The 27,522-nt window shown below is 31.4% G+C and overlaps 2 protein-coding genes across 3 annotated transcripts in view; one reads left to right on the forward strand and one right to left on the reverse strand.

The window, feature by feature from the left end:
- Window positions 1-389: 389 nt before the first annotated feature.
- On the forward strand, window positions 390-1,925 carry LOC123716483 (putative serine protease K12H4.7). The gene has a single exon (XM_045672247.1). It carries the CDS (start codon window positions 390-392, stop codon window positions 1,884-1,886), a length of 1,497 nt encoding a protein of 498 aa, XP_045528203.1. The 3' UTR covers window positions 1,887-1,925.
- Window positions 1,926-2,372: 447 nt separating this feature from the next.
- The window catches only part of LOC123716440, a 112,669-nt gene continuing 87,519 nt past the window's right edge, over window positions 2,373-27,522 (reverse strand). For both annotated transcript variants that reach the window (XM_045672201.1, XM_045672202.1), the window contains 7 exons: window positions 24,460-24,532; window positions 21,432-21,599; window positions 17,588-17,786; window positions 9,418-9,701; window positions 6,378-6,462; window positions 4,847-5,077; window positions 2,373-3,646 (listed from right to left, as the gene is read on the reverse strand). In XM_045672201.1, the coding sequence (XP_045528157.1) occupies window positions 3,531-3,646; window positions 4,847-5,077; window positions 6,378-6,462; window positions 9,418-9,701; window positions 17,588-17,786; window positions 21,432-21,599; window positions 24,460-24,532 (1,156 nt within the window). In that variant the 3' untranslated portion in view covers window positions 2,373-3,530. The remainder of the gene's footprint in view (window positions 3,647-4,846; window positions 5,078-6,377; window positions 6,463-9,417; window positions 9,702-17,587; window positions 17,787-21,431; window positions 21,600-24,459; window positions 24,533-27,522) is intronic.

Below are 27,522 nucleotides of genomic sequence, written 5' to 3' on the forward strand. Positions count from 1 at the left end.
ACACTTTTAGTTTTCCTAAGTTCCTAAGGTCCAATCAAGAAGTACTCTGCTATTGATGGGTGTCATGTAGAGTTTAAAAATGATTACAAATACATTTTCCTACTTAATATATCATATTGAATTGTCTGTATCAATCAAAATCTCATTGGAAAAATGTCTCCAGACTACATACACTTATTTTGCATCTAAGAAGATGCATACTTTACACACCTAGGTTTAGTTATAAATATTATTTTTTGTTAGTTTTTCTTTTAATCAGGTATTTAAAATTAATGTTAACTTAATAATGTAAAACATTCAGCGTCACAATTTTAGTCACTATGTGGGCAACGGTGATAACGAATCCTAAACGGCATATTTGCTAGGTAAAATGACTATATAATAAATAAATGCTACGAATTTTCAATGTAAGCATTTGCCTACATATTTCCCAAAGATACAGTCGCATAATGACTGTTTTCAAAGCTGTAATAATATTTCAATACCTCCAGTTTGTATACACTTCCAGTGTATTTTATAACAGTGGTTTTAAATATTTAACTGAAAATGTCCTTCACCAAATTGCTAGCAGTGCAGACATAAGCACAACAAATACAAGATGGATCTTGCAGAAAGTAGATCATTTTGATGATAAATCTGAAACATGGAAAATGAGGTATTTTGAGAATCTCCAATTTTTCAAAGACAAAGGACCCGTTTACATTTACATAGGTGGAGAGAGTGAGGCATCTCCTCGTTATTTATCAGCTGGAATTATAAAAGCCCTCGCGCAGGAGACTAATGGTGCTATGTTCATGACTGAACATCGGTACTATGGGAAAAGTTTACCATTTGATGATATTTTAGGAGATGTTAAACACATGAAATGGTTATCATCACGACAAGCATTGGCTGATATTGCACATTTAATAAAAAGTATAAAAACAAATCCCACCTTTAAATTATCAAAAGTAGTAGTTATTGGAGGGTCCTACGCGGGAAGCTTAGCGGCTTGGATGCGGCTTATGTATTCTGATTTAGTAGATGCTGCGATTTCAAGTAGTGGGCCAGTATTAGCGAAAAAAGATTTCTTTGAGTACATAGAAAAAGTTAATGAGGATTATGAATTGTATGGTACTGAAGAGTGTTTGGACAAAATTAAAAAGGATTTTGTAACATATGAAAAAATGCTCCAGAGCCCCAAAGGTATTGAAGAGCTAAAAAATAAATTTAATATTTGTCCTGAATGCGATATGAATGTCGTAGAAAATCAGTGGGTGTTTTTTTCGAGTATTACGGCAGAATTTATGTTTAATTCTCAATATGGAAATCCACAGCGTATTAAAGAACATTGCTCAACGATAGACAACTCTATGAGATATAACACTTCTAATACAATGTTATGGAATTCGAAAAGCAATTGTATCAGCTTTTCATTTGATTATATGATAAAGGGAATACAGAAAACCCTGTGGGCATACTCATGGTTTTATCAGACTTGTACAGAATTTGGATATTTCCAAACAACGACGTCTGATTTACAACCATTTGGCAAAGTTCTTCCCCTGGATTTCTATGTAAAAACATGTCGAAATGTGTATGGGTCTGACTTCAACGAAGCCAGGGTTGACAAAGGCGTAGATACAACTAACAAAATTTACGGTGGGTTAAGTCCAAATGTAACTCGTGTAGTTTTCGTCAACGGTGACATGGATCCATGGAGTAAGTTGGGTATTGTTGAAGATCTTTCGTCTGAAGCGCCAGCTACTGTGATTCATCGAGCTTCACATTGTGCCGACTTATTTCCAGAAGTGCCTAGTGCTACAGAAGAAATTAAAGAAGCTGCCAAACATGTTAAGTACCTTATTAAGCGTTGGATTGGTGTAGATGATAATTCTATGTTCTAAAATATAACAAATGCGAATATTAAAAGGCATCTAAAACTTTCCCGTTTTATTACAATTAGTTTTAATTAGGTGCGACTAGTCTCTAAAAATATATTTTCATTATCTTTGTAAACAAGGAATCAAACTTATTACTATTATAACTATATATTAATGGTTTTGAAGAAAACTCTACCTGAGTTCTAATCAGAAGGTCACACAGAGTCTAAGTAGAGTAAATAGCTGATTTTTGTTGTTTTTAAATATAATATGGACGGACTATTAAAATTATTTGTGTAACAGAGTTAAACATTTCTCATACAACAAGACCCAGTACATCCTTTTCAGAACGTTGCTCGACTATAATTGCTATTATATTATATCGCCCCTGGAGCCGCCCATGCCGGCTGGTCACACATTTGCCTTAAATACTGTGAATGAAACAGGGAGATATATGGGATTTTGAACTAATTGTGGGGTATGGTACAATAAAGAATAACACACTTAAAAAATATAATTGTATATTTAAATCATACAAATTTTACTTAAATATGTTATTCAATTAACACCCAAGATACAAAAGGGGTTTTATTGAAACTCTCCAGCACGCTTATTACTTAACTAATTAAATAGTCATGCCTACAGCGATGGCGATAGTATATAATAAATATAAAAATTTCCATTCTAACAGAATTTGCGATTCAGATAAATAAATAATCCAGTCAAAATAGGTTTATATTTATAAATTATATTCGTAAAATGGTAACCTGTCTAGCACCGGCAAAGCAGAATTTTGATGATAAATTTAAGTCTAAATTGTCAATAATATATTCTACCGATATAACACTAATATACAGCTAAAAGTAAGATAATATTAAAATAATTGAGTATTTATACCTACTTACATACATTACTTGATAATGAAAGGGTAAAAGTAGATCGCCTTATAAGGAACAAATAGAACTACATAGATTAAAGTTAAAAATTATTTACAGAATTAAGAAATTTGAAGACGAAAATAAATTTAAAAATTAATATAATAATTTTAAATGTCAACTTCATCCCAACCTTGTACTGACTAGGATTGACACAATTCGAATTATAATAGTTAGTCCGCAGGCCTACTCCATAATGTCGTTAGATGACGTCATAAGTATTGGAATTGACACTTCATAAAATGATAATTCCAATTACTGTGTGAATGATTGAAAATGGTTTTTACAGAGTAGCACTACCGATTATCTGTCCAACTGCTATCGATACTTTACAATGAACACGAATACGTTAAATAAGTGGCAGTGATTTAAAATTCGAGTTTATATTTATTAAGTACAAATGTTAATAAAATAACACTAAACCAAACTAATTTTAGGATAATTATAATTTACAAATATCAAATATTTACAATGCTACTTTTGTAACACTTAGGGAGCCTATATGAAAAATTTCATTGATATCAAGAAAATATCAAACATTTTTAGTCCAGTATGGGTAAAATTGCTAATCTGGCAACATTGTTGAGTGTTAACTCCCTTATAGATTCCATTTTCAAATTACTGTAGACTTTGAGACATGTTTTTATTTTTAGCTCTTCAATTTTTATTAATATAAAAATTTAAGGACTTCTCAGTGTGGCCCGGTGTGGGCCAATTCCCCACTGTGGTTGTTTTAGTCCCACTCTTCTATGAACATGTGGCGAGCGTTGGGCGCCGGTGGCGGTGGAAATCCCCGCCCTGGCATTGGAAGGCGGCCGTACAACGCATATGGGTCGTAGTGATCACCGTCTGTAATAAATAGCATATTATTATGAAAAATTATCTAATCTCGTTTTTTTAATGCGCTATAAGCAAATCTCATGAAACCTTGGTGATACGGATTATGTAGGATTGGGAGAAGACTGCCGCCGGTTCTACCAGCTAATAAATCGTTTCCGATTTTTATATCCAATTTCTATCAGTATTTTTAAATGTCATCTTTTTGACGTAATTTTACTACGAAACGTGATTGGAGGTAATTACAGTATATTAAATATTCTTAATATAATTAACTTTAATGTATTAGTCAAACCAGGATATAAAATGTTTTTGATTGATTAGTAAAATCAATTTGCATACAAACTACCCATTTTTAAAAGTTTTGATGAATATTAAACTTTGTGCTTTATTCTTAGTTTTGTGAAAATTGTGTTCGCCCCTGTAGGTCTAGCACATTATTAGGAAAACACGATCTGTTCGATTTAATTTCGAAGCGATGGAGAAGGAATAAACGTAGGAAAAAGCAAAATCGAGTTGTGTAAAGTTGACGCTACATTTTACAAGTACATGGTCATGTTACTGCCAATATCGAACAAGCTTTATTTGAACATAGAATTACTATATTTATCTTTTTGTCATGACTTTAAATTGTTTTGTGTGCTTTTGGTATAAATCCCTACAATAAACATGCAACAAAAATCATCCCCAAAGGATCTTTCTATGAAGTAATTCAACCGAAATATTGATCAAAAGAGTGACGAATATTAAACTTAAATTAACATTCTGACGCATGCAAAGCGATCCTACTAGCAGCTAATGGTTGGCACTTCACTGCATTCGGCTGAAATAAACTGAAAAAGAAAGAGAGAAGACGAAACATACGCTTTTAAATTAACGAGAAAGTTTTTAGAATAATCGATGTCATGAAAGTAACGATACGTGACCAATGTCTGAATAACTTTACTCACGTCTGAAGAAGACCCAAATGGCTGAAGTGATGAACGAAACAGCGTAGAAGTATACTACTGATAGTATGGTACTGTAAGTAAGCGGAGGCGTGCTACCAAGCGAAGCGAATAACAGAAAAGAATAAATACCAAGATTGTAGCGGAGATCCCTAAAAGTGAGTTAGTTAGCGGGGCTGCTGAATCACCAAAGGGCGGAGCCTCCGTTCCCTGTCAGGATAGAATTGATACATGAGCTTCTCCTTTTTGGGACGTTCGTACGCACCGATTCCGTTGTCGTAGGAACGTGCGTGCCAAAGGGCAGCTTGTGGCATTGGGGCGAACGGTAAGTGAGCCGGGAACGGGCCCGGGTGCGCGTGGGCCACGCTGTAGCGCTTGCTCGGCACGGGTGTCTCCTTCAGGGTGAGCCGCTCAGTCATCGCTGGCAGGACGTGCTTGCCGTTCGTCTTCACAAAGTTTGGAACACGAGCGCGGAGACCACAGTAGTAGGGGTCATCTGCAATAAAGGCAACTTTTGTAAAATAATACAATTTGCATATTTTGTATCTCACATTCTAACAATTTTATTACGCCGAGTGATGTCATGCTGATATAATGGGTATTTAAACGAACATTCCCTACACATTGGCATCCTACGCCCCGCACGATAACTCAAATATCAAGGATTTGCCGAAATGTCAGCCGCGTTGTGAAACCGTATTGTCTACTCACCTCTGCTCTAAGTAATTTGAAAGGGTGAGAGCGATCTTAATTCCACAATTATCATGTGAATGATGGCTTATTCATTTAGCTTTTATTATTCACAAGTAAGGAACCGATTTAGTATCATTAGGTTATTCCACGATGAGATCACAAGGACCAAATCACCCATAAACTGATAAATTTACATGAACTATAATGGTTGGTAAGAGACATTTTACGTGAGAAGAATGGTAATATCAAAAAATTTAGTACGGGTCGACAAGGTCGATCAAAATGTTTACAAAATGGCTTAATACAGCAAATAAAACCACAATAGAAATTAGGAGCTTTAACAACATGCTATATGAAATGATAAAAATTCAAAATAAATGTATTTTATTATTTTTATCGCTATATTTGAGCACATTATAAGATCGCATAAAAATTACGCCTTATAGAAAACGCTATATGCTAAAGAACTGCTTTGCTGTTTAAATTTTGTGAGATTGGTTCAAGGCGTCAACAATGGGACAGGCTTATGTCTGTATTTGTTTTATTGATAAAAATATTTGCTGTTTAAGGGGGTACCGGACATAGGTCCTTAGGCTTTCTGTGGGTCTGGCTAAAATAAATATTCAACTTCTTTTAGTAATGTATAATTTTTTTTAAATTATTTTATGTTAATTAACTATTTGAATCCGTAACAAAAGTCTTTTAAAACCAGAGTAATTTGCCTTTGTAAATGCCATCTCGGCTTTCAAGCCGCTAAAGGAGTTGGGAAAAAATCTATTACCTTTTTTAACAATTTATCACTATGGAATAATTAATGCGACAATTGTTTTAAACATTTAGATCTACATTTCTGTTAATTAAGGTTAAGTACTGGCGCTTTTCTAAATGAATAAAGGGTATTTTAATTACCTGAGACCTAAGCTACGAAGATACACGCTCAATTAATTAGCATTAATCCTCGTCGAAGTGATAAAAAATGTGGATAGTTTGAGAATTTTTAGTTTTTTTATCAAAAGCGTAATATATGTATGTGGACAACATCTACTGTGCTTTATAGCACTCTGAAAGTCTGAAATATTTGTAGTAAAGAATTTTTGTTTTACCATATTTTTTGTTATCCTTTCCTTTATCAGACTTGCCCCTTGGGAACTGCGTAGGTACACGATCATCGATGTCATCGTAATCCGGCTGTGAAACAGAAATTACTTTTAATATAAAATTATATAACACAAATTTATTTAAAACAATATAAGTTATATGTGTACAAAACATTCATAGTTTAAAAATAAACATAAATCACTACATAATGTAAATATGCATTAACAATAAGATACCATTGTTATTCTTTTATTTACATTCAGCGTTTTTGCCATTCTCCGTTCTTTTATTGACCCAACACATCGTATCGCTCCAGGCATTAAATTCATACAATAATACACCACTAAATAAGTTCTCGGTCTCAATGTAAACACGTCAACACGATTATTTTATCGGGGTATAGAATTAAAAACTAGTCGTGGACAAAAAACACAAAGAGCGTGGGTATTTGACTAGTCTTATCTTGTTACACGACGAGTTAAGATATACACCAAACAACGATACTGGCTCATAATGTACAGCCAAGGTATCCCTTGCCTCATCACTTTTCAAACAAATATTGCTTGCAGAGAATCGTATGCACTAGGACGGATTTTATAAGTTAAAGGTTTTATTTGCTAAAGGAAAATCGCTCTTGATGGAGTCAGGCGTACAAGACCGTAAGTTTACGTGTGGCTTTATCAAGCAAAAGAAATTATGCATACCACCCTGCCCCAGAATCATGTTACCATAACTCACGAATGCTCTATTTTATTTTTGTTCTTGAGAAAAAACACTTCAGGAAAATACTTATCGCCTTGAGGGCGAACATTAAATGTTATCTACAATTTCATCTGGGTAAACATTACTTTGTTATCGTGAAAAATGTGTGTGCCGCTGAGTTGACAAGGTCACAGGATATCTAGATTCGTACGAACGCTGAGATAAAGTGCGAAGCTTTAAATCAAGTTAAAATGTGAATATAAGGGACAAAGGACATTTTTCATCTTTGTAATGTCATAGCAAAAGCTTTTGGTTAAACCAATAAAAGAAGATCGAAGTTTCGTCCGACGCTGACTGTCATTTATCTTACGCCGCGGTCATATCTGAGATATGTCGGTGATATCTGCTCTACCATTGTTCACTGGTGTAACTATGGACTGTAAATTCGAGTACACACTGTTTCATATTCAGCGCTCTGCGTGACTTGCAGACAAGAAAGGTTCTTATTGGACACTCAATAATGATCAATTTTCTTTAAATACCAGGAATCTGTTCTTAGTTATCATAGATACGATTGAATGGAGCAACTCTACTTACAAATGTGACGTGTTATCGGAATCGACAGACGTGAAACTTTCACTTCTGTATTAAAATAAGTTATAAGATTAGTGTTATTATTAAAATTATAAATATTTATGACAGATGAGAGAAAAAATATAGTTAAGGCATGATTGTACCTTCACTATGACAATAAAAAAGTAATTTAACGCAATCAAGATAAAATCAACGGTTTCTTATCTAATGTTGAAGTTAATTTATGAACAGAAAATGTAATTAATATGTATATTAGATAGTGTTTCACAAGGAAGTTCTTACACAAGGATGTAAGATATAGTTGCTTAAGAAGCGATTAGGTACCGTATTGTTTTGTGGAAATCTCTACAAATTGTAGACATTTTTAAGATAACGTAACAAAACACTATAACACGTTTTTAAATAAGTATTAACCTGAATAGCTAAGCGGACTGCCAATCTTAATTTTAATTGAAAACAAATCATATAATTTATATTAGATATTGAGGCCATTTTAAAATAATTATTCAGCTCATCAAAGATTTAAGAGTAACAAATATGGAAACATTAAACATATAAAAATAATGTTTGTTAAAATTCCAAAACGCTTTATAAGTTTTTAAAATAGAATATCTTTAGAAAATATGGATATTCATGCAACACAACAATATATTGTCTTATCAGGAATCGAACCTAGGTAAGTCCAACCGGTTAAACGTAATAAGATGGGCAGAAACATAAAATGAAATAGTTCAGGTAAAGGTGACCTAAAATATAAATCTAGTCATAATTATCATTATATGATAAAATTGCATTAGACGCCAAAGCATGCTGCAAGCAGATTGAATTGTATCATTATTCATGTCGGCCATTTAGAAATCACTTTGCGTAAATCTGCATTTATCGCAGTATATGGATATTTTTTGTACCGGTGAGATTATGAATTTGGTTCCATTAAGGGGTCCTTTGATTTAAAATTTTCGACTAATGATTCCGAGCTTAGAGGTCTCTGAATGACGGGAACGATAAGGAGCCAGAAAATTTAATAATACATTTCTTATCAATTTAATAAGGCTATATTTGTGACAGCAGCGCGTGGATGGAATATTAATCACAGTTTTCGACATGTTTTGATAGCTTTATTGAGTAGTAATTTTAATGTTTGTTACAGCGTAGCAACAGATTTTTCTTAAGACTTTGTGGAAGATAAAAAATAAGTCGTCTTTAATACTATGCTTTTATCAACCTTTATTTTCAAAGAAAATTAAGAATAAGATTATATCCAAATACTTATTGATTTATAGTCTTAAATACTTTGGTCGATTAAACTAACCCAACTAGACGTAAGATAAAGGAAAATTGTTCACGTACGCACAACGTAGGTGTAAAAATTGCAGTAAATAAAACTTGCGTAAAATGAGAATTACTTATTTGAAATAAGTAAAAGAACTTAATGTAATTTTCAATTGCGAAATTCTTCGGCTGGTTTAAGCCACATTCAATCTATTACGTCAGACCTCACATATTAAATTAACAAATCATAATTTAGATAATAGCTTTTGTAAATCAAATTATATAAACTGCTTATTGCTCAATTCCCATTGAAAATTATGGCGTGTTAATTCTGATTTCAATATTTCACAATTAATAATAATCATGTGATATACTTTCAACAATTTCTAACGACTGACATGTTATATATCCCGTCATAATCATTCATAATCATTATCACATGTAAAAAATATTAATGCTTAAATAGATACTACTCACTTTAGGAATATCAGCTGGACCATATCCATTTTCCCTCGGCGGCAACTTCGGTGGCTTCTCTCTCCTCTGCCCCATTTGCATCATGAGCTGCTCCCGGGTGGCGGCTACAACACCATGGCCGTTGTGCCCGTTTGTGGTTAGATGACCATTATGCCCGTTGTGTCCATAGCCACCGGAACTACCACTCGATCCAGATCCGTTAGCATTGGAACTGGCGATACTGTAGGGATCCTCATCAGGAATCGGGATACGCGGCCGGTTCTTAATGTCCAATGGTCTTTGAACTGTGGATAAAAAGAAATAAGAATAAGAAAATAAATTACAGTATTAACTAAGGGAAGTGTGGTTAAAATTTACAAAACATGGCATTTATTTTAAGATAATTGATATGAATAATATGCTAAAAACATTATATTAAAAAAAATATAAAGGGGTTTTTGATCTCTCTTAAGATAATTGAGTCAGTGAAGCAGAAGAAACGCGACCACCTGGCTTGTGGGACTTAACAGACAACGAAATCAGTACAGACAAGTTTTACGAATTAAATGAGTATTATAGGTAAAGTAAGCTTTGCATAATTTAAAATAAATGGGTGAATCAAAGAATGAATTTCAACAAAAAAACTTAAGGAAGCCACATCGAATTACGCGGTTTTATTAGTTTATGGAGCTTAGATACGTTATAATTGGTAAGTTATTAATACCTGTTGTTGATTCATTTGGAATGTGGTTGTTATTTAGTAATAAAAACAATATTTAACTACAATAGCATGTCGCGTAGAGATAGAGACATGTCAATTATTTCATTCGACGATAATACAACTATGCTTATAAAGTGGAGATTATCTTAGATTATTATATTGCAGGTATATTTTTAGTTACAGTAGAATATATTAATGCATATTACGTAATACGGTCTATATAGTACATAATTGTAAGAAAACGCATTTATTATTACGCAATAAATTATTTCATTTATATACCGAAGACCAGTGTTAGTTAGGCTTGCGTGCGACCCTCATCCCTGAAGTCGTGCGTTCGAATCACGGTTGCGCTCCAATAAATTTTATTTCCATGATCAACTAGCACTTGCTCCTACGATGAAGGAGGAAACCTCTTAAAAACAACATGTGTCAGACACAGAAGACTGATCACCTTCAAGTCTATGAAACAATGATTATAGAAACAGATGATGCACAAGACCCATTTAGGGTTGTTGAGCAACTGGATTAATAATATTTATATACTCAATTTCGATAGTAATTACCCGTCGTTATTGTAATATTGGAATTCATCTAAGTTGTAACCAAATTATGAAGGAAATATTATTTGCGCATAATATTAATAAAAATAATTAAAAATTAACAAAAATAAAATTAAAACAAATTTAAAAAGTTTGGTCCCTGTGGCAGTGCCTTTAATGCTGGGAGCATTTCATCGCTGTATTGCGATACTTACTTCTTATGTAGGTTAAGAAAATTGTAAATACTGTATAGTTGATTGTTATGATTACTAATAAACGTATTTTCGCATTAAGTAACATTGCAATTGGCAACATTTAAATTTGCGCAATGTATGAGCATAATGTCGTGATGCCGGGATCGAATGGCAATCACTCGCCACGACTAGATCAGTTAAAGGTTGAAGGTTTTTGCATTAGAATATATAATGTCTTTAAGCGTCCTTCATGATTCAACTTATATATAAGTAACTTATTAAATGTACTTTTAAACCTAGTTTAGTCATTAACACAATTGACATTAACTTAATAAAATTGCAAAAGAAGAATTGGGAATTGCCAAAAGCAATTTCGATCTAATATCTTAGATCGCGGTATTTAAAACTGCACCGAATTGATGTCATAGAAAATTATTATAACATAATTTATATTAAATAGTCATGCGAGTAATCTCAGATTTCATATAACATAACATGCAGTAATGCAAAGTTCATTCTAATTCAGAAGTAATCCTAGTTATCTTTTAGACTGCACTTTATATAACGGTATCAATTTAAACGTACATATGTATCTGTATTTAATACATATATGTATGTAAAAGGTATAAACGTGTTTTTGGTAACAATCTTAGACACAAGTCGAAAATCAAAGAAATACATCAGTGTATCATTAAATAGCCTTTTTAAGGAGCTGAAATGCAAATTGTTGCAATGTATGTTATTACTTGTTTAATGCATTTTTTTAACTAAACTTCTAGTAAATTATAAAGGAGTTTAATACTTTTTATACATATGGTTACATTTAAAACGAAATTAAATCTAAATTCTTGTAAAGAGTTCCATATCGAAGATTTCTTATACGCTGTTTCATTTCAAAATAATAGGCTTTATCTAACAACATGTAATTTATAATATATAGATAAACAATTTCTAAGGAGGAAATCGAAAAATTCACACATTAACACCATCGATAAAGGTAAATACAGTGTAAACGAAGACAAAACAACAAAGGTGTTTAAAGGCATTATTCTTCTGATGCTAGATAGTGATTGTAACAACAAGATAGCGCTCAACAAATCTTGACTACAAAACTCACAGGGCTATTCAGACACTAAAGGTAAGCCAGGACAAATACAAACTAACGCTGATGTCTATTAAAATTCTATTTTTTTATTATCATCCGTAGTCTAAGTAATCTTCTGTTTTATACAGTATTCTTTAAAAACTTCAGAGTAAAAAGTTCAAAGTAAGCTCGCACTCCAACGTTTTTGAATTTTAACTTTTATGAGAGCAAGAAGTAGTCTACTCTATCAAATACGAAGTAAGTCTTTTGTAAGATATGCAAATATTATGAAATTTATATTATTTTTTATTACAAGATTTATTTAGTTACTATTCCTTACGTTTAGCGCTTTATTCGTTTTAAAATATTTAAGATATATTTTATTAGAATAACCCGGTGTACTACATATAAATTCTACAGACAACGAGCGCCACGGCCTTAGAATTCATATTAGACTTGCTGATCTGAATGCTAAGCTTAAGAACCATTTTTCAAAGTGGAACCACTTTAGCATCGGAGACGAGATATAAAAAGTTCCGACAAACGCTTGAAAGTTAATAACCACTATATTTCAAAATCTAGGCTTAAAAATATTTTGAATAAAACTGGACTGGGATCTTCACTTCATCTTAGGATAATTTTTTTCTCTAATATGTCGCAAAAACCGTCTGATGTCGTGGATGCCTATTGTATCTAGACACTCTCTACGTATTCAGTACACATCATTTGAAACAAACGGTAATTGAAACATTAGCGGTCAGTCCAGACAAATCGTGACGGAATTATGCAAAACAATCCATGAGTGAACTATCGAAAGTGTGATGTAAATCAATTTTGTAACAGTAGTAAACAGATGTTATTAGCTACTTTCTGATCAAGTTTTACGCAATAGTTTATGTTTTAATGGAACTACACATGCAGTGATATCGTGATACCAACGTGTTTTTTTCAGTAACACTGAGATATTTGTAGGTTTGTAATACAGAGAAACCGGACCGAGGGCACAATGACTACGAAAATCAATATTTCAAAAATGGTTACTCGTATTAAATTTTGATTATATTAATTAACATTTTGCGAATGTACACATTTAAATAGCGAAGAAGAAATTCATTAGCTAAATAGGTTTTTGCTATTAACTTTTAAAAAATTACAATAACGCTAAAACCGTTAAGTCTTGGCCTTAGATTTCTAAGTCTGTTTCGTCAATTTTTTTTTCTTAATATACAACTAGGTGATCTGCCTGATACACGCCGTCGATTAAACGGTTCAACGGGGTGTTAAAATATAGTTTTATATGAAATATTTTAAATTTACAATATATCTACGTATTAAAATCCAATTCAAAGATGCACGTTCCACTTATTACGGTATTGTATAATGTGGGTAAATGTGCGATTCCACGATCTAGTTATGTTTTGAGTCACGAATTCGACGACCTTCATGATGAAATCGAAATTTGTCTGCAAAACATTGGTAAATTATTTCATGATTGAACTTCGTTTAATATATATGTAAACCAAGACCAAATTAATTTTTAAATTGAGTACAACTAAATACCACATTAGTTCAAAAGTGGGATCTACATCGAGACAAATGAAGACGAAGTAAGCACAATGTACTCAAACTTTGGACCACTAACTAAATTTGATTTTCAGGTCACGATCTCCTTGCATTGCATAATATTTCGGAACGGAATTATTGATAGGTACTTATTTCAATTATAATGCAAGCCTAGCCATGACATTAAAGAGTGATTTCAATATGATATACGGAAACGGAAAACTATTGGATTAAAGGTTCGGACAGAAAAAAAGGCGTAAACCATAACATTATGTAAAGACTTTCATACGCGGAACAAGAAATTTTATTTGCTTCATAACCGATAATGGTTAAACCGCAACGGAAATCAAAGAATCTTATCAGGAACCACGGGAACTAAGTACACTATACCGCATCGCGCACCTAGTTCTTTCCCATAGTTATTATGGTATAACAATGTATGGTGTGCGTAAAATATACGTTCAACAAGAAACATTTTAGTGTAAAGATAACTAGTATGGAATTTGTAATTTTTGTATGGTTAGTGAATAGGTGTAATTTACTAGAAAGACAAACGTATTCGACAACCTCCGAATCGAATCCACAGCCTCCAGGCTGTAGATAAGTAGAAAAACATTTATTTGATTAAAGTATCAAACCAACCAAAAAAAAAGGCGCAAATCTGCTTTACCAGTTGCAGTCACCAGCATCACAGATTTTCTGTGGGCCTGTGGGCATACTATCTTGCAGCTTATATATTAAGCCATACATCTGGTTCCAGAGATTTAAATCAACTAGGTCCCATTAAATATTGTTCTACCATGTAGTCTATGTTATTTGCACATACGCAATATTAAGATCTAATGTTGGTTTGGCGTTCGCGATATGGTTACAGACTACTTGAGTGAAATGATGTGCAATATTATTATATTAGATTTGATTTCACAATACTCCCGAGATGCGATTGAGGGCAATTTATAAAATTAACTTAAATGGTACGTATTATTGGTAGATATTCATTATTTTATAAAAGCATATATTATATTACTGTCATTTATTTCAAATTTGTAAAAATCCATGATATATTTCTCTAATTTACTTGCGTAGATAAGAAAGAAATAAATCTTTTCATATAATTGTAATATATAATAATTTTTGCCCCTTTCTTGATTCTTTCAAAATATATACTTTGGACCTAGTTTACGCTTAATACATATGCCGTATTTACATCCATTTATGAACTTCTTATACATTGCAATAACAATTACAGATTCCGGAAGTCTTTGCCAATCATCAGCAGATCACCTTGCCGTGCGAAAAAACCAGTCCAGAGCAGCCCTATAACTTCGAACATATTATTGAAAGGTCAGCTCGAAAAGTATAAGCGTATTTTTTATTGTTACTACATAAAAGCAAATTAATTAATTAATTCACCTCTACCAGAAAAAAATTATATTACATTGTTGCCTTCGACTTTCTTTATTAATAGCATATAACATATTTTTTAAACAATAAGTAAGTTCTCTGGTTACGAAAACTGTTCAAGGTCGTGGTAGTTATTCGTGAGAAGGATTTAAAACATTAAATTTTGTTCGTTAGTATTTTAATGATAAGATAGAGGTCGTCTCATTGTTCACTTGCATAATCTTGAGGTCTGAGACAAGGTAAAGCGTTTTGACTGCACTTTGTGACCATGGGGAGGTTATATACGGCAATTTAGCAGTTCGCATAAGAACTGGTAAAAAGTAAGTTTACGTATCACAAAAAAACCTGGTTAGAATATTAATTAATTATTGCCATTTTTCAGATATTATTTTATTTCAACTTTATTGATCTGACAGATCTTTTCGAATAAACGAACATCAGTTTCCGTTCATTCGGTCTGCATTGTCATTTGTATATATGTAGTAAATTCACGTTTCAAATACGATATGCCTGTTACAAATAGTGTTTGCGTCAGTTTGGTACTAAATAATGGCTCTAATGTAAATGGCCGATCCGATTTATTTCTATAGACAGTTTGTCTTTCTATTCAGCTGTGGGATCTTTGAGTGCGAGATTGCGTTGTGGTTGGAGTAAGAAACATTGCAAAAACGATACTAACACTTTCAAACAAATAGTAGCTTTGATTGAAATATTGCATAGAAAATTACGGAGTATAACCAATGTTATTTGAACTTGATAAATTCATTTTATGACAAATGCTTTTTGATATGTTCATGTAATCAGTGAAGCCAGGAAATACAATAAGTTTTTAGTTAAATATCATTGCTGTGTAGATGTAAGATTTTATTTGAGAAACAGGTGTGAATTAAGTTTAAAAGTAAAAAAAAGAAGAAAGATAAAGAATTTTAGGAAACCTTTCCTATTGTACCTAGGAAATATTTGCGAAAACTTGAAGTTCATAACTAATTAAAGAATAGAAACAAACAGCTCTGCTAATCTGGAATTTATTACTGATACTTCCATAACAGATAATTAAAATAAAATATAATCTTCATTTTTATAACATTTTAGATCAGACTTATGAAAATGGCGAATATATGTTTTAGATAAATCACCGATAACAATTTCCTATTTAAATTAGTTGATTAAAACATGAGGAGATTGCTAAATATTTTAAGCAACAACCTATTGAACATAGTTTTAGTATTGATCACTTAATATGTAATAATAATATTTTTTTCTTAGTACGTAAAATAATATTTTCCACAAAGTAATTAATTTGTGTAATAAACCTATTGATTAAGATTCCACGCGTGAGTTAGTTTTTCGAATTGAAGCTGCAAGGCTCAACAAATGGATTTAATAAAGTTACTTCCCGGTGCCGGGTTTTTGCTGAATCAGTGCCGTGACAAATTTGTGGTTAGAAGGGTTCTCTTTATTGAGACAATCAATTTTGAAATGGCCTTTTTGTTATACAAGGAACTTTATCTTATAACTCTGCTCGTCATTAAATATAAAGCTTTTAGACCAGACGATACTTTTGAGAAAGTATCTTTGTTGTAAAGCTAAATAAAAGTAATAATTTTGTTTTAACTTAAGCTCTGTAAGGTTCAGAGAGGCTTTGTGTCAAGCGCCAGACTTGTTATTCTCTCCTCTTATTCGCATTCTGTAATATTTTAATATAACTTAAAATATTGCAGGCGCTATAATAAGCGAAGGAATAAGCGCTTAAACTTAACCTTCATCGCGTCACTGAAACTCTATAGGTTTATCATTAAAGTAAGCGTCATACCCTACAAATAGTAAGTATTACTGGGACGCAGTGAATTAATAAATCAACTACTTATAAAGACATCCCCCTCTATAAGTGAGAAATACTTTCCATAGATATCTAAATGTCTTGAATTGATCACACGGTGTCGAAAACGCCAATGAATACAGAAACAAATATAGATCAATGCACCAGTGAAAGGCGTCTGTGGGAATATAATAATTTTTATAAGTTTGATATTTTACACGATCTGTTTCATAATTGACCATTTTAATGACATATAACATTCTCGTGTCAAGTAAGCTGTAGGTAATATGTGCGCACAGTTGTGTAATACGTACTAACAAGTGAGGAGGTACTAAATTTTTCGCTTTTTATGAATGTACTTGTTAACCAAAGGATCATATTAATCTAGATTAAAAATTAACCTTTAATTCGTATGGAACTAGGATTGCATAAATATTTTAGGGATATTAGTTTTCATTGGAATAAAGTTAATTTAAATAAACATAATAACAGTATAGAAAGCGAACGGTTCGTCAAGGTCAATTAGCTTGTCAACCGGATACAAGACTTAATTGCGGAACACGTGTTGTTCAGTAAAGTGCATAACTTCTGGTCTCTTTGTGCAGTGTGATAGTTTTTGCTGTTTAATCTAGATTCACGTTAACCATATATAGGATATCATAGTCTTTTCATAAAGCAACTCCGCTCCTTATTGAATCGTATAAAAGTACTCTAGTATTCTTTGAGACTTACTTAGTTTAATGCAACAATGTTTTTTTCCTGTATTACAACAATATCATAGTTACATTATAAGCATTTGTGAAAAAATACTTAACACATAAAAGATTTTATACAAACTATATTATAGGATAATGTTTGACTTACCTGGGGGTAACTTAGACTTGAGCATGTCCATAGCAACAACATTGATGACCAGGGCCCAGATGGGACATTCTAGAAGGTCGTTGTCTGACTTCACAAAAGCCACTGCGCTGAGGCATTGTGTCTCCAGACGCCGTCTGTCTGGATACGAGCGGCGCAGCTCCCGATTCACGTTTGATTGAAATTTTTTCATGTCGAATAGCTAAAAAGAAAAGGAAACTTTTAATATTTTTTTTATGAAGACTAATATAAACATAGGTACATTTATGAATGATCGTCAAATTTAAATGTGATTTAAGCATGATAAAAACTTACTAAATAGCTAATTGAGGGTAGACAGTAGTTTCTAAATTAGATTAATTGTAAAAAAAAAAACGTTTAGATAATTTATTTTCAATTAAATATAAATGACGAATTTGCTTTTTTCAATTTCAATCTAAAAATATATATAACTTTATTTCAGCCTATTCAAATTTCTTTGTATTTGCGCCTAATTTGAAACACTACTCTTAATTTAGACATGAATCGTCAAATCAATAAAATCATTATTTCCGGCTTGTAGCGAGAGTTCATGATGTGTTCATCAACAAACGAAAGTCTAATTAAACCTACCTACTTACAATGATATTACATAATAATCATCCTATGCAATTGGTCTGTGATGTTATCGATGAATTACAAAACTCCCGATACATGAAAAATCTCAATCTAACAACTTGATGTCTTTTTAAAATCTCAATTGTCGATGAAAATATCATAGGTCCATTTCACGCCTATTATTTTATATGTAAAAGTATTCCTACTAGTAACATTTCTTAATTTTATTATATATTAGACAGTATTTACATCATAAGAGGAATGTAACATAAAAATGTAAGAAAATGTTTTATAATAAAGTTTGTAATAACAATTTGGCATGTATTGAATAAACATGAGCGCGGCATTTTATTTTAAGTAGCTTGATGTAATTACTACAAAATCACTTGAATTGTATTATTATGGTTAACCATAATGGGCCTAAACCAGCTTTTATATCTATAATTACAAATAGGCATTTAGCATTAATCCGGTTATAAACTGGGTCAACTAGATCAGTACTCTTGTCTGACATAAGACTACGTAAGTAGAAATGATTACTCAAAACTCGCTAGATTCCTGACTCGCGAAATGATATATAACTTGATCAAAATTTTCTAAAACGTTTTTCTTAAAATTTTAACTATATATTACACGTTTCTTATTGTTTAAACATTCCCTGTACTTCCACAAATATTTAAATATCAAAATTAGCCACATTTGTCCAGCCATTCTTAATTAAACGAGACGATCGAGCAGCGATTAATTGTTATAAATATAAAGATGGACTTAAAAAATATATCTCATAAATACCGCGCTTGCTAAACTTGGCTAGAAACCAGCGCCATCACAATTATCTTATGAATTGGATCAACTTGTACAACTTAATAGCACTACCTGTCGAAACCATATTTCAAACCTGCTCGTTAATTAATCATATAAGGAGGTCCTATATAAAAAGTTTAGAAGGTTTAACAAGTTTTGACGATTGACATCCAGCAAAGTTGATGATGTTATATCATCATACCGCCCATTGGTCAACCGTCATTATTTTTCTGATTTGATTCTTAAAACTTCATTGAATCTTTATTTAGTTATTTTCTGGTTGTTTTGTAACTTTTTTCTATTAAAAAATGTATTCATATTATAAAAGTTAAAATATCCATAGCACTATATTTAAATTAGGTACTAAGGAATTAATAACAATTAATGTTTATGTGAGGCATAAAATCATAGAATTCATAGCATTAAATTTGACTGATTCTTAACGGATAACAAAATATTTTTTAATTACATCTAGAGATTAAAGCTACCAAAATACGTTTCAAAGCCTACATATTTATGATGTAGCGGAAGTGAATAATTATTTTAACTAAATCAAATTAATACCACTAATTGCTGTTGGGCTGTTTCTAGTTAAATAATAATAGGCGCTATCTCTTGCATTGTTCGTACTTACGAAAACAAAGTTAATGGTGTATAAATTACTAACAGACATCGCTTAGAACTAGGAAGTACTATTGTTTGAAATGACCTAATTACTAATACAGATAGAAGATAGATATAGTCAAAATATTGCGTCAATACAGATGTTACAAGGTATTGTTAATTAATGGCTAAATAATATGCCATTATTGTATAACTGCGCTAAAATATCCACGTTTTTAAGACTTTGTATGTATGTTATTCTATAAAACGGAATCATAATTGGTAATTAATGCAGTCTATAAAAATATTGCATATTTATATAGCCTCATAGTATTAACATCCCTAGTCCTAGTTTCCAGACTATTCTCGAGCTTGCTTTGGTCTGAAAATTTCGTAACAGCTATAGAAAATTCTTGAAATATTAATACGACTTTTGTCATAGTGGTTCACAAATGGATAAATGACTCGTAAATTCTTACGTAAGGGAAATTCCAAATATATAAAGGTTATGTTACAATAAAAAAATATAAAGCAATGTCATGGCCGAAACGTGAGCGTGCGCAGACGCACAATCGTGACATCTCAAATATGTTTGAAATGTGTACAATGCATTATTACTCTAGAAATTAGAAGCATTATCTTTTATATTTTTAATACAGAGAATGTGACTTTTCCTATAAAACGGACAGAACAATAATTTTCTCTCATTTTTTACTGTTTTGCCACTAATGTACGAGCCCTTTAGTATTGATTAAGAAAAATGTTAAGACTCCGAAACATATATAATCAAGACAAGGCGTAAAGAATATTTTACGAAATGAGAAACGCCCTCAAAACAACTGCACTTGCGTAAGTAATTTAGAAGGTTCCGTATAAAAAAAGAAGTCGATTAAAGACCCTGCTTATAACGTTTATGCACCAAGAAAGTGACAAAACAAACCCGTTTTATCGTATCTAAATAATAATATTATTATTAAATATTAATTAGATAAAGGTTACCTTCGTTCCTATATTATTACTGTTTAATTACTGTTGGTGACACAAAGTATTTCCTGATGTATTAAACCTACCTTAATAATATCGTTCTAAATTTTTGTCTATTATAACTTTCGTTCGATGGATGTAGCTTTGTAACTATTCTTCTCAGTGGACCCTAATTACCTCCACTGAGCATAGGCAATTATATGGGTAGCCGTGAAATTAATAGAGCGGGTTACGAAATTTCACTGGGTTAAGGAGTTTTGACGGAAATGATTACGGATAAACATTACTTTCATATCAAAGCATGAATTTTATGGACGTTTAAGTTGTAACTATGTAGATACATAAATGTATAGTATAAGTCTGTTTTGAATTAATTATTTAGTACAACGTATATGATCAATCCATGAATGTTACCATGTTTATGTAGGAGACATTTCTGTGTCTGTCAGTTTTGTTCAGTAGTATGCTGTACTATGCCTTCCAGGGCTAAACAATCATCTAAACTATAATTCTAATATCTAGTTTCATATATACTGAGTTTACTTTTGAAGTCCGGTTCACGATTAATTTATTAAGATACAATTTATTAATTAAAGTAAGATTTTACGAGTTACCGATTTCTATTATCCGGCTCAAAGGACCAAAATGTACGTTTTCTTGGGTGTACGGCTAATTAATTACATGTAAATTGCTATGAATTCAGTGCTTAATAAAATAATATGTAACGTAATGCTGACGAGAGTGCCTGCGTCTGGATATACGCTCGAGACGTAACTCTGACGACTTTGGTATTAGGAACGCTCATAAAAGTAAGAAAGCCTGAGTGAACAAAATGTACAGGCTTGGCTCGTAGACTTACCTTAAAGATTTTCTCTTGTTCTAGCCCATAGCCAGGTAATTTCAATACATCCTGGCCTATTGCAGTTTCCTCGTTGCTTGTGGCGGCTGTACTCTTCACAAACACGCTACTTTTCGAATAGCGCCTGATGAGTATATTACCCGCGTCGTCCATTTTTATTTTAACACCCTGAAACAAGTAATAATTATATTCACAAACGCAAATCAATGTTATCATTTTTAAGTGAGTGTAAAATAAGTCTATTAAAATCCTTACAATTTCATAAAAGATTGGTACAAAAAATGTAATAATGGCGCCAAAACCAAATAATTGATGCTACAGATAAAGATAACCACAGAGTAAACATGATTAAAATTATTGCAAAAATTGGAGCAATAGCGTACTGTCAAGTGTCAGCTAATGACTATGGAATAACTATCGACCATTGAATAGTCGTTAATTTATAAATAGGGCAATATTGGTATTGGTTTGGAACTGATTTTAACGTTGTTCACTTTTAAGACCTGCGACATATAACGACAACGACAACTGACAGCCATTGCTTCAAATATGATGAGACGATAGTTTTGTTACTGTAGTTTATATTATTTATGTGTGCATGTAACAAAGTTTTGTAATTTATATTTTGTGAAACTATTTTCATGCATATCATGATATAATAGTTAACGTATTTATGTATGTATGTAATTTAAAAAATATTTTTATTCATTAAAGTCACATTAAAATATTATTAGAACTTTCCTTAGCCATTAACTCTTACAAAAGTTAATTGTTAGTAATTAGTCAATAATGTTTTATAAATGGTATGTTTCAAAAGTTACTTATAATTTTCATGTATATTTAAATACTAATAACAAAGTCATATTAATACATTTATAAGATCTCAGCCAGTTTGTGATGCGATGTTTTTTTTATTATTTCGTTGTTCGTATATGATTTAGTGATGATATTGATGATCTCAGTTACATGATAAACCTAATCATCAAAAACCCATAAAAACTTTTAGTAATTTAACATTAGAATGACCTCACTTGAGGTCCTAATAGGTTAAAGTCCTTTATCTTTAATCTTACATGTTACACATTCACAGTCATGACTGAAAACAGTATTTTATTAAGTAAGTAGTAAGTAAGTTACAGCTTATAATTTTTATAGTGAAATAGTAATTATCTAATAATCAAAACGAGTAACCACACGATACGCGTAGTAATAGAAATTTAATGGCAAATATAACCTTTCAAAGCAATAAGATTCAATAAAACTTATATTAAATTCTCGTGTCTTTCATTTGTTCCACCTCATCAAAGGTGGAATAAGGCCATACTGAGTAACCTTTTCAAATGATTATATGACTAGCGGTATGCCCGAGAGCAAATATTAGCCACGGGTCATAAAATGTTTATTAAGTTAACGATTGTTATGAAATTGCCGAATTACATCTTACCTTCTGTTTCGCAGTACCTTTTGAATACAGTATTAATAATTAAATTAAATTGAATGCCGATTTATTAAGAATTTACTAAAGTTTTGTTGCCCTAGAATAGGTGATCTTATAGATTTAATCTATAACGTATTTTTTGCCTTATGTGTAGACAATGTATTTCCAATTAGGAACAAAAAGTTTCGTTACATTTAACCTTTTGCTAGACTGCTTGTTAATATTGTAAGCACTGTTTTTATGGACCCGTAATAGTCTACTGGTATATCATATACCAAAAATTACACGCCATAATTTATAAATATTAACCTTAGTACTATATTGTCCAACTGTATAATTTGTCGTTTTATTTGATATTTATCGATTGAAATAATTTACTAGAAATAATCGGAAGGTAAAAAAGATCTTTCTCTGCCTTTCCTTTCAATCTGTGGTTAAAAAATCGGTCCTTTCCTCTCCTATGCGAGTTGCACTGTTATTTAGATTCAATAAGTGTTCTGCCATAAGGCTCTGAGTAACACTGTAAGAAATGCGTCATTGTTAAAATAATAAACGGCATTTAATTATATTCGCCCTTTTCGAAATATACGATATAAAACAATGTTTGCTTAATTTAAGCAATACAAACAAAACATTTTGTAGATATCTTATTATTTACCTATATAATTATAATGATTGTATGTTCAAATGAATAGGATTGTGTTTTGTTTAACTAACTAAATGGTTATATAATTTGGTGCTTATGTTTTTATTAAATTGTCGTTAGTAATGATGGTAAAAACTTTAATAACATTAATTAAGTAAACAGTTTGTGTTTTGAATTAGGGTCAGTTTGTTCAGTGACAGGATATAAATTTATAGCAATTTATATTTCATGTTAGTTCTTTATTAGTATATTGCTTTGATTTAAATAAAATATATAATTTTTAAATGTACTTAAACACTTTAAAAAATCTAAGATTTACTGAATGCTGATATCCCTTTTTAATGTTGTTTTTTTTATATATTTTAAACTTAGTTTAGGCGGAACTCCCAAGTCCGCTTCATAATTTATAGTTATTTTTATGAGTGGGCGTTGACTGACTCGTTAATTTAGCTCAAACATCGATCAGGTCTTCTTCATTATTTGATTACGTCATCTCAAGACCTTCAAAGGCTTTCGTCATATATTTGACTATTCTAAATTCTCGAGTTTCGAAATCATTCACTTGTATTAGGCATTGCGTTTTAAATTTGAATAGTCATATGCAGATAGTTTACCTTTAATAGTGTTACCACTAATAAACATTCACTAGTAAACATGTATGGACAGTTAGGTCATCTACATTAGAGAAATTCTTGGTCATCGCATACTTTGCATACAACAGATAGATTCTCACACAAGATGTATTTTGGTTGTTGTTAATATTTGTAATTTCAATAAACTTATAACACTTACAAATCATGTTTGTGATTACATACGTTTATAAGCGGCAAACAAATTATTATAAATAAAAGCCGTTTTTGTTTAAAAAGTTTTCTTATTAAAAACCACTTAGGAGCTGAGCTTATTAGCAAAATATAATCGGTAATTTATATTGCAATAATTACCTGGCCTATGTGTTTTTTCAGTTCATCCGTTTTCTGATCTCTGTGTGGGTTGTCGAATCCGCAAAGACCAATTCTGTAACCAAGGAAAAGTAATATTTTAATATACATATTTCAAGTATTCTATGCACGAAGGACATAACTTTATGTGATGATTTTCGCATTGCCTGGAGTTTTGCCAACGATATTAGAATAAGTTGATGTGGAAAAACCTCGAATTAAAATGAGAAATCCATAGATGTAAGAATTATTATTTACTTTGCAGATTTACATTTAGATGTTTTGGTAAACCTACTGATATTTTTTTAAATTTTTAATCCTAGAATAGAGATATTTATTGACTGATGAATTATATATGTTGATGCGATATTTTGTCTGTAAAGTGGTTTCTATCCGTATTGAAGCATCTTTCGTGCAATATTCATCGACAAATATAAAATTACCCTGCAGAAACATTTTCACTTTAATGTATTATCTATTTCATTGATGTCAATGACGTATAACCAGGAAGACATGATCATGTATACGCACAAAATCGCATTATGTAAATAGAAAATGTTAGGTTCTCAGGTAACAAATTGAAGAATGACGCCAAAGGAATTTGTCAGGTATTAAAATTTCCATCACGTATTGTATCGGAATATTGTTTTCTCAAAACTGTTTCTTGTTCACTCTGAGAATCAACATTTGTTTCTCATTGATATTCTATAAGTGATCGTACTCCGGCCGGCGCTTACTGATAGCTAATTTCTATTTGCTATACATTATATAGTACAAATACAATGTGTATGCAGTAAGCATTATGTTGACTACGGTAGAAGCGATTAGTTTCTATTGAAAGTCCATTATCTTGTGGTTACTTATTAAGGTCAAAACGGTTCCAAACTTAAACGATTATTCGTGAGAAAATTTCTTGTGGTCTCTTCAATCAATTTGAGTATTCTACTTCATTGAACATAGAACTGAAGTTTGTGCTGTACACCCTGAACCGATCGTGTTTAAATAATAAATAATTTTTAAATATTAATATTAAATTTAATCTAAAGATTATTGTCACGGTGTTTCATAGATCGAAGCATTGTTATGGGTGATATTTTCTTATGATAATAATTCATATTTTTGATATGGTATCACCAATATTCAGTGTGGAATAATCCGTGAAATTTAAATATGAAGTTTGATAAAAACTAAATAATATTTAACGTTGGTTTAAAAACAATGCTGTTACTTGGATACAGATTCAATTTATAATGTTGGTGACAAAGTAAACGTTTCAGTAGTTGCCAAACACGTAAATTATTCTTGACTTACAATTTCTCACAAAGTAAGCCAGATAACTGTATTGTAACAAGATATGAATCGTATTTAACATCTGTGATCATAAAGAAGCATAACATTAAGGTTATATTTTATACAATAAAATATCTTTTGAACAATACCTGGCCTTTGGAATGTCTGCTATTTACAAAGGCAATGTAGGTCAATGATTAGTCACATTGATTTAGAAAATAATTTACAGTATAATTTGTAGTATATTATTATGATAGATAGTAATAAAACGGATATGAAAGGAACATGTAGTTGTTGGTCGCCTCAAGTTTACTCAAGTGATTTTCATTTAGTTTGCAGCCTAAATTAAGTTATATATTATATTGTTGTAAATGTCCAAAAATATAAACTTATAGTTGTAACGAAGAAATGAAAAGCGATGTATCTTCCATAAATTATCAAGCAGAGAAAATACCGACTTTGTGACAACGTCTTGTTCTTATAGATTATTCAAAAATAATTACAGTGAATACAATTATAGGAGACAGTATCCATTGAAGTATACATGCATAGGTCGTCGAACCAGTCTTTGGAGGCGGTGAACGGTGGCCTTGGCGCGTGACGCGGCGACGGGCGGCTTCTGTCGCGTGGCGAATGGCGCCCAAACATTTATTTGCTAGTCGATTAAAAATTATTGAGTTTTCATATAGTCTCTGTCTACAGGTTTACCTATGGGCGGTTATCTCAGTGTCCATGGATTCAGCCAACAGGTTAAAGTAAATTTACCCAGTTTACTTATCATATAAGTAGTTAATATATAAATCCACTGTCATTGGATCAAGTACACCGCTTAAGAATTATTTCTCTTTTTTTAATAATTAAAAAAAATAACTAAAATAATGTTAATTTAATAATTCTGTTTAAATATATAACAAAATAGTACCAAATTAAATTCAAACAATGCATCTAAATTACTAAATTATACCCTAATTAGCGCTTTGTTCTAACACTCAAAACATAATAACAAGCTCAAATCTCAACAACAAATCTTGCAACGTCCATTAAAATTATTGCACAAATACCTAGATAAGGGCATGGTTTTCCGACATATAATCTAATATAGTATCGCAATTAATTCATAATTATACTAATATATTATTATGAAATAACTTTACGGATCTATTAATTCGAACTCGAATTCAAGGGTACTTAATTGGACCATTATTATACATGATTTAGACTGAAGTAGGCTAAAACTTGCCCGGCCCTAATAATAGAGTAAAAATCATTACAAATATTTGGTAATATACAAGAAAACTTTATTGATTTATAGATTTAAAACCTCCAGTAGTGGAAAAGCACAGCTATTCGAAAATGTCAGACTTATTTTTTTATATTAAAGAAAAATAAATTGACTGCATTTTTTTTTGTTTGTGAGTCATTATTGTTAGGTGTAAACGCAAGGTTGTTGTCATAATCCTCCCACAATACTGAATAGTTATTGTTTATTTGATTGGCTAATTATTTTTCATTGCTAATTACTGCTGATGTATCAAAATACAGAAATGATTAACGATTCACATAAATACATAAAAATATAAACCAATAATTGGAATTCCTCTAAACGTGTTTAGAGATGTTTAAAACATGGACCTGTATGTATTTTCGTGTGAAACTTACAAATTGTTTATTTAAAAAATCTACACTTGGGGAAAATACAAAAAATTAATCAAGCCTGACCATGAGCACGCGTGACTTGAGTCAAGGCTGTGTCATGTAATGAAATGTTTGTAACTA

The sequence above is a fragment of the Pieris brassicae genome, chromosome 11 (assembly GCF_905147105.1).
Source record: "Pieris brassicae chromosome 11, ilPieBrab1.1, whole genome shotgun sequence".
In the NCBI taxonomy this organism is placed as follows: domain Eukaryota; kingdom Metazoa; phylum Arthropoda; class Insecta; order Lepidoptera; family Pieridae; genus Pieris; species Pieris brassicae.